Source organism: Nansenia antarctica (genome assembly GCF_963989245.1).
Source record: "Nansenia antarctica genome assembly, chromosome: 15".
NCBI lineage: Eukaryota > Metazoa > Chordata > Actinopteri > Argentiniformes > Microstomatidae > Nansenia > Nansenia antarctica.
In genome coordinates this window covers 30,127,528-30,136,750 of record NC_137685.1, presented here as the reverse complement: position 1 = coordinate 30,136,750, position 9,223 = coordinate 30,127,528, and the positions used below count along the sequence as shown (strand labels likewise).

At 46.1% G+C, this 9,223-nt stretch overlaps 1 protein-coding gene across 1 annotated transcript in view; it reads left to right on the top strand.

The window, feature by feature from the left end:
• The first annotated feature begins 1,203 nt into the window (after positions 1-1,203).
• Positions 1,204-9,223, top strand: part of trim62.1 (tripartite motif containing 62, tandem duplicate 1) — a 65,033-nt gene continuing 57,013 nt past the window's right edge. The window contains exons 1-2 of the mRNA XM_080545581.1: positions 1,204-1,241; positions 2,352-2,954. Of these exons, the coding sequence (XP_080401707.1) occupies positions 2,547-2,954 (408 nt within the window). The 5' untranslated portion in view covers positions 1,204-1,241; positions 2,352-2,546. The remainder of the gene's footprint in view (positions 1,242-2,351; positions 2,955-9,223) is intronic.

The window sequence follows — 9,223 nt, the reverse complement described above, 5'->3', positions numbered from 1 at the left end:
GGACAGGGGGACAGGACCTTTATCTCTGCAGGGTCCAGGGGGACAGGACCTTTATCTCTGCAGGGGGACAGGGGGACAGGACCTTTATCTCTGCAGGGGGACAGGGGGACAGGACCTTTATCTCTGCAGGGTACAGGGGGACAGAACCTTTATCTCTGCAGGGGACAGGGGGACAGGACGACTGTGGCGCAGGAGGTAGAGCCGCCGTCTAATGATCGTAAGGTCGGCAGATCGGCGGTTCGAGCCCCGGCTGGCCACATGTCAAAGTGTCCTTGGGCAAGACACTAAACCCCAAATTGCTCCCAGTGAGCGGGCCGGCGCCTTGCATGGTAGCTTGCCGCCATTGGTGTGTGAATGTGTGTGTGAATGGGTGAATGAGAGGCCGTTGTAAAGCGCTTTGGATAAAGGCGCTATATAAGTGCAGTCCATAGGACCTTTATCTCTGCAGGGGACAGGGGGACAGGACCTTTATCTCTGCAGGGCTCGTGGTGTTTAATGCTGCCTGCCGCACGAGCCGCTCCATCAGCTGGGCGCCGCGAGCTGGGGAAACTGAGCAAGTCTGGGCGAGTCCATTAGTATACAGGGGAACTCCACTTTTCAATGCACTTTCCTCGTTCGTGTACTTATACAAACCTTACGCTTACCACGTTAACTGCTACAGGATAGCATGTCGTGAGTTTAGAATGATAAGGTTCTATCTCCGTTTAGAATGATAAGGTTCTATCTCCGTTTAGAATGAGAAGGTTCTATCTCCGTTTAGAATGATAAGGTTCTATCTCCGTTTAGAATGAGAAGGTTCTATCTCCGTTTAGAATGAGAAGGTTCTATCTCCGTTTAGTGCAGTTCAGAGATATTGAGCGTCAACGTTTTTACATTCCATTATGTTTTGTGAGATGGAACCTTTGTATTTGATGAATTACTAACTCAAAAATGTCAACATTTTAAAAATAACAGCACACAGTCATTAATAAACACCTAATGGATCAGATTATGTAAAAAAAAACTCAATTTTGACAAAAATGGAGATAGAACCGTATAATTCTAACGTCACGATGTGTGTCATTCGTTATAAATAAGACCCCGGGGTCTGACGACTGAGTTGGGGTCTGAGTGAATACGAACACCCCCACAGTTCGCCGTGGGAGAGTTGGTTTCGTCCATTTTCCGTTCCTTCCTGACGCGGACAGCAGCGTTCATTGGGCACGGAGGAGCTGCGGGTGTCGGTGCTGTTGTCTAAACGGGTGAGTGAGGTTATAACCTGGGTCTGAAATCATTCTTTTCAACGTGGAGCCCATGTCTTATTATGAACATATTCGGGAAGGTATATTCACCCGGGCTGGCGGTGAAAACGTGATGTTTTTGAAGTGAAAGCGGTTCCCGTGAAGGGCAGTTCTGTTCATCCCATTTGTGTTTGCATTGGAGGTGGGCTGTGTTCGAAATGGCATACTAGCATACTGCTCATACTAGATATGATTTAGTAGATTTTGAGTATGCAGTGCGTTCACACTGTAGAGTATGCGACATTTGAGTATGCGAGAAATGTATATTGGATTTTCGGTCGGCTGGCATTGGCATACTTATTATGAATTTAGTAAGCAGTATGCAGTATATACTCATTGAGTATGCTAGTATGCAAGTATGCTAGTATGCCATTTCGAACACAGCCGTGGTCTGTGTTGGAGGTGTTTACACATCCAGCTGGTCTGTGTTAGCTTAGGCAATTAGATGGCAAGCTGTTTGGTTAACATTTAGCTTTAGTGACAGGCTAAACTAATGCGTGTAATAATATCAACTTTTACAGTAAATAAAGGTGTCTCTCAGTCTCATGTCACCTTATAGCACAAAGGCAGTGAGGAGGAAAAGACAGCAGCAGGTCAAAATGCAGCACTTGTTATGCCGTACGACACACACACACACACACACACACACACACACACACACACACACACACACACACACACACACACACACACACACACACACACACACACACACACTGATCTGTGGTTCTGTGTTCAACTACATGACATGTGACAGGTGTCTGCTGAAACGCCATTAGATTGGCAGTCTCCAGTCTCCAGAGTGGGAGGTCATGGAGGCACAATACAGAGATCATGACGTGAGAGTCACTTTGCTGAGATGTTTATTTCGAGGAGGAGGGCGATATGAGGGCATGTTGCAGAATAAAACAGTGCTCTTATTCCTCTTCATGAACACTATAGCCTATTGCATCCCCGCATTTTGTTTTGCATAATTAGAATACATGTTGGTGAGTTGATGCTTGCTGCGTTTTTGTGGGTTTCTGGTGACCTATGTGTTTTGATGTTGTGGATTTTTATTCCCAACAACAGAAGATCTAGGATCCAATACCCCTGAAGCAGGTGTCATCGAATGATCTGCCAACCAGAAACCACACCACGGTGAAACTGCTCTATACCAGAGAGAGGTAGTGTCTCACTGTCTTGGAAAAAAGTGTACGCCGAGTGCGCTCTGCCTATTCAAACATTGCGCACTTAGATGCAGCTCGACCCCTGCGTTTGTCACAAATGGCTTGCTGTCTGAAGGACGAGCTGCTGTGTTCCATCTGCCTGAGCATCTACCAGGACCCCGTCAGCTTCGGATGCGAGCACTACTTCTGCCGCAAGTGCATCACGGAGCACTGGAGCCGCCAGGAGCCCCGCGGGGCCCGGGACTGCCCCGAGTGCAGGAGGACCTTCCCCGACCCCCTCCTCTCGCCCAGCCTGAAGCTGTCCAACATCGTGGAGCGCTACTCCGCCTTCCCGCTGGACGCCATCCTCAACGCCCAGAGGAGCTCCTACCCCTGCAAGGACCATGAGAAGGTCAAGCTCTTCTGCCTCAGCGACAAGAGCCTGGTGTGCTTCTTCTGTGACGAGCCGGCGCTCCACGAGCAGCATCAGGTGACCACCATCGACGAGGCCTATGAGGAGATACAGGTCAGTCTCACCTTGTTGGCAATCCCCGCCTTTCCTAGACACCAGGGCAGGGGGGGGGGGGGGGGTAACCTCTGTCCTCCTAAGAGGCCCGCAGCAGTATGTGTAGACTTTTGTTCTAGCCCGGCACTATTCCTGTACACCTCTATTACAGCTTTATAACGTCGTCGTCAATTGTTGTTGTGTAAATGTGTGTGATTGCGTTGTGTAGCCTAGTTAGCTGCATCGGGTGTATTAGAGCTGGGCATCAGTTACAGGTAATTACAGGGTGGAGTCTGGTGGAAGAGGGGGGGGGCACACTGACAGCATACAATGAGAACGTAGTCGATTTAGCCTGGTTTGGATGGAGAAGGATCATTTTACCCTTTTCAGTTAGAAAGTCTTGACATTAAAGGTATGTTCCACTCATCGTTATTTTGCACTTGGATTGATATACTGTAGTCAACTACCTCAAATAGTTTCTATGTGCGTGTCACACTTTTATTTAACTTGACTTTGACTTTTAAGTATTGGTGTGTTTCTGATAGCATTGGGCGCCTGAGGCAACCCAACGGACCGATTAATGTCGACAGTGTGAGAGATTGCAGCTCGGCTTTTTCAGAGAATAATCTGATTGATCAAGTATGTTTAGAACACAATATAACATTTTATGTGAAACAAAAACAGACACATTTGACATTATATTGAGTATTGTTGAGTGTTGGCGATTCCAACAGAAGAGATAATCTAAATATATCATCAGGTAGAAACTCTCTAGGGTGGCGTACTACTAGTGCTAGACAACTATAAGATGGAAATAGGGTTGAAAATCTCTTTTAACTCAACAAAAGGGACCTGTATAATGTATTCTTTTTAGTCGAGGGATCTAGCATGCTTTAAACATGAAAAAATCTGGGGAACTCATTGTCAGAAGTTTCTTCTTCTTCTTCTTTTACCAAGTAAACACTTTTTGCCTCAAGGCAGAGGACCAACCATTCATTTGCAAATTCAAACACAATCTTTGCAGGCCCTTCTGGCATTGTGGAAAGTTGAGTTGAGTAGACCTCATGAGATGTTACATACCGAGTCGTGTTCTATTAATGGTGACTCAGGCACTAGAAATATGTTCCCCCATAGTTTCCACTGACATTTTCAGCGACTCAGTATTTAGGCCAAGATGCAATCCACAATCAAATTGTCATAAATCTGTGACACACAAAGACAACGAATTGGCCTGATAAATAGTCGTCACATAAAGTGTTTCTGAATAGCCTCTCTTGTCTAGTGCTGGAACAGCATGTATAGATCTATTAGCAACAACACTTCAAACATGTTCTCCTTTTGATGTTTCAAAAAGGCTTTTTTTTTTTACACAAAAACGTCGGTATGCTTGGCCTTTCTTCTTTTTGCATTCAGATTAGTCCCACAGAGACCCGAATCCCATAACTCTGCCACGGCCACTAATCCTGCTCGCTTCTCTTTCTTTGGAATCTATTGTTACAGTATGCATAGCAGTACACCCACGCTCCCCAGACACACGCTCCCCAGACCCTCTCTCCCCAGGCCCAGACCCTCTCTCCCCAGACCCTCTCTCCCCAGGCCCAGACCCTCTCTCCCCAGGCTCAGACCCTCTCTCCCCAGACCCTCTCTCCCCAGGCCCTCTCTCCCCAGACCCTCTCTCCCCAGGCCCAGACCCTCTCTCCCCAGGCCCAGACCCTCTCTCCCCAGACCCTCTCTCCCCAGGCCCAGACCCTCTCTCCCCAGGCCCAGACCCACTCTCCCCAGACCCTCTCTCCCCAGGCTCAGACCCTCTCTCCCCAGACCCTCTCTCCCCAGACCCTCTCTCCCCAGACCCACTCTCCCCAGACCCTCTCTCCCCAGACCCACTCTCTGGCCAGACTTCTGCTACCGCCTAAAGAGGCTGTACAGTGCATTGAACCCAGTGCATGTTGCTTATCACGTGTAAGCCCCGCCACAACACTGGAGCACTTGATTCACACCGTGGTTGACCAACACCAGGGTGTGAGACCTGATAAGGACCAGATCTGGGTGCTGACTGCTGACGGTTGACACACTTAGGGCTGTGGAGGTCTGGCTATGCTTTATGAAGTGTTTTACACAATAATAATAATAATAGGCTAATAATAATGATAATAACTAATAATAATCATAATTTATTACATTTATAATTTATAATTACATTTATAATGCATTGTACAAGAATGATCTCAAAGTGCGTCATATTTTTTTTATTGTGTATCGTTATGCAGCACCAGACCAAAGCAAATTCCTTGTATGTGAAAACCTTGGCAATACATCTGATTCTGGTTCTGGTTCTAATCACAATCTCTTGACTGCTGTTCAGACCAGGACTGTCAGACTGTCTTTCTGTAAAGTAGTAAACGTGTCTGCAGCTCCCTGACGGTTCTGCTTAGTCAGAGGCCTCTGGTGTTGGAATGTAATGTGGGACGGGTCCGCCGTACACATGATGGGATTAAGCCATGTTCTGATGTCAGGTGGGCATAGGTGACTGAGTACTAGGCCCAGTATGGACTGTAGTGTAAGTTGTTAAGGGAAAACCTTGCTCGCTTGACATGCTCCCCCCCTGGAAGAACATACCAGGTTCCTACTCAGAACATGAGCAGGGCTCAGCTTCTTCCCTACAGCCATCAGGCTGTTGAACAGCGGGGTTATGGGTCAGAATGGGGAATGGGTTAGATGCACGGCATTATGCCAGGGAATGGGCTTACTTTCCAGTGTGATTTTGTGATCTTGTGTACGGTATTTGTATGCTGACTTTACTACATGAATTTCGGCCAAATGGACCAATAAATCTATCGTATTGTATCGTAAACGTGCTGGATATGATTTGAAACCTTGTATTAAATGGAGTGCTGACCGATATGAATGGGACTGTTCTCAGAGCAGGAAATGTACGCTACTACTTATTCCATTCATGTCAATGTACCAGGGGAGGCTGGTGGAGGCAGAAATCGGAGGACGGGTTCATGGTAATGGCATGAAATGGAATGAGGAACGGTATTGAAAAAGACTAGCCACTTATGTCATTATGTCCTTTCAAATAGCTTTATCAACCCCTTTGTGTCCTCAAGACATTATCTGTACAGTAGAATGTATTCAGGCTCTGAACATTCATTTATTGGAGTGGATATTCAGCACCTTTTTTGAATCCATGAGAGAAAACGCCTTTTCATTCCTGAACACCTCTGAATCAAAGGCTTACCCATTCCCCATCTCTCACGTCCTTCTGTCTGGTTCAGTCCAGATACACATCAGCATCGGCGTGTTTTATTGAATGGGAACCAGAACTCTTACAAGCATTAAAGTCTAAAAACGGTACCTCACGATGATAAAGTGATTTTGCTAGAAGTATGAAAAAGGGGAGCGCTGTGTCATGTCTCAATGCAGAACCAGAACCAGAAGCTAATCAGTACCAGATGGGCTGGGCGGGGGGGGGTGGGGGGGGGGGGGGGGTGGTTGTTTATAGCAGGGGTATTCAATTACAAATTCAGTTGGGCCAGATTTGAAAACCAAGACATTTTGCTGGGCCAGACATTTTCAGCGGCCAGTAGCCTAGGCACCAGGTAATGACACATTTCAAACCAACACAAATGAATGTAGGCCTAATGAAATACAAGCAGTTTATTTATAGTTTTCCTTTTAAATTAGGTAACATCTGACACAGGCACGTCAAAAAGACTTGACTGAACACAATAAAAGAGCTGTAATTGAACAGAACCTAATAGCAATACTTTTTTCACTTTCTAGGTAAAACAACAACATTTTGGTCTCAACTGACCCATGCACATCTCAAAGTGCATAAAAAAGTGTACAGTAGTATACCAATAAAAAAAAAGTCCTTTTGTAAAATAAACATTTTGGTCATAGCTGACCCAGGCACATCACAAAGTGTTTTTAACTGAATGAAAATAACCATCAATGCCTTGAGTGCACAATTAAACAAGTTACAGTTACAGTTAAACAATAACATTGAATCTAATCTAATCTTACCCCGCTGACTTTCTTAGTGTGAGAAGTGACATTTTTTATTCTGAACAAGAGCAGTGACATTTGGCTCATAAGATGTCAATGCAATCCGAAGGCATTGGTGAAGGGTACTGTTAGTCAGGGAACAACGAGAGCTGCTTTTTATTGTGTTCATGTGTGAAAAGCTTGCTTCACAGGTGTATGTTGATCCAAACATACTGAGCACATGGATTGCTACTTTCTTAATGTTAGGGAACTGGTGCACGTTGACATCACTCCAAAACTTCGCAGGTCCATTAGTGCGAAGCTCCTGTGCCATGGTTAAGGATGACTGCATGTCAACAAGTTCAAGTACGAATTTCCCCTCGTCGATGGAAGGCACCACTCCCTTTCCTCTGGTGGATAAGTCCCCTTCTATTGCAGCAGTGAACGGGTCTCTGGCAAAGCCCATCACCTCTGCGGGCAGAGCAAGCCCATCCAGTCGACCAGCAAAGTTCTCTTTCAACCTCGGAATGAAATCATTCATCACATCTGTGATTTGTGCCGGGGATGAGACGCATTTGCGGAGCGTTGGAAAATGCAGCATTCTGCCGGTGCACAAGTCGGCCGCGAAAAGGTCCAGTTTGATTTGAAACGCGCGCGTCTGTTCCACAAGATCAATCACAGTTTTGTCTCTGCCTTGTAGCCCCTCATTTAGGTCATTCAGGTGTTTGAACATGTCGCTCAGAAAGCAGACATCAGCCATGAAGTTGTCGTCCAGTATGCGATTCAAGTGTGTTTCTGCCTTCGTTTGCTTGCTGCTGCGGAGGAAAGTTGTAATCTCCTCTCTGAGATCACAGAAACGCTCCAGTGCCTTGCCTTTGGACAGCCACCTGACGTCGTTGTGCAAAAGCAGGTCGTGGTGCTCAGCAGACATTTCTGACAGCAGCTTGCGGAATAAGCGATGTTGGAGGCTCGAAGTGGAGCGAATACAATTAATTGTAGCCATCACGTTGTCCATTGTTGTTTTAAGCTCCCCGCTGAGTTTTGCGCACAACACCGTCTGATGCACAATGCAGTGTAAGGATGTTATCTGAGGTGCAACAGCGGACCAGCGTGCTGTCAAACAATTTACTCTCCCTGTCATGGATGGAGCCCCATCCGTCACAAGCATTCACACACGCTTCATATCTAGACCATTGTCTTTGAAAAATTCTGAAATGTTCTTAAAGACTATCTCGCCAGTTGTGTGTCCTTCTAACGGCAGTAAACCGAGCAATTCCTCTCGGAAGCATTTGCCGTCAAAAAAACGGACATATATGCACAATTGTGCGATATCGGTTCTGTCTGTGGACTCGTCTACTGCTATAGACATAACATCAGCTTTCTTCAGTTCTTTTAACAGTGTTTCAAACACATCTGTAGCAAGAATTTCAACCCTGCGAATGTTTGAAGTGTCTGACAGGGGAACGTTTTTAATAGCAGATGACACACTCGTTTTAATTTTGCTGTCAATTATCACTTCATCTATGACGGCCAGCATACAGTCTTTCATGGTTTCAGAATCAGTGAATGGCCTTTTCTTCTTTGCTAAGATCCAGGAAACACGAAGGGATGCTGCTGTACCTCTCTCTTGGGCTGTGCATGTCCGTACCATCGTTGTACAGCTCCGATTGTAGGATGCAATCAAACTCTGCACTTTTGCAGCCCTCTCCTGAGATCCCTCTGGAAAGTTGGCCCGGAAAGTCGGGTGTTTCTCGATGTGGTGCCTCCGAATATTGTAATCTTTAAGTACCGCAACGCACTCATTGCATATTAAACACATCGGTTTGGCATTTGGACTTTGTGGTAAAATAAACACATATTTTTCAGTCCAGGCAGAGTTAAACCGACGGTTTTCATCGTCAATTTTGCGTTTCAGGGTGGAGAAAGTCGAAGACATTTTTGGAGTTGATATCGGACTTCTAGCTAGCCTGCCTACAGAACGTGAATATAACGCTCTAGCAACAGTCAACCCAATCAGGGCATTGTTTGTTAAAGTGTGTCTAGCAACGTTATATTAAACAATGCCCTGATTGGGTTGACTGTTCACACGCTCATACGTCACACCTTGCCACGCCCAATGCGTGATATTTGAGAGCCCTGGTGTTATATTCACGTTCTGTAGGCTACTATTGTATTGTAACGATCCTGTATGAGGCCCGTTAACAGCTCCACCAAGGGAGTTAACTCTCTTGGTCTAATGGTTAGCGCGGTCGTCGGTTATGCGGGAGATCGGGGTTCGATTCCCGCATGGAGCGAGTTAC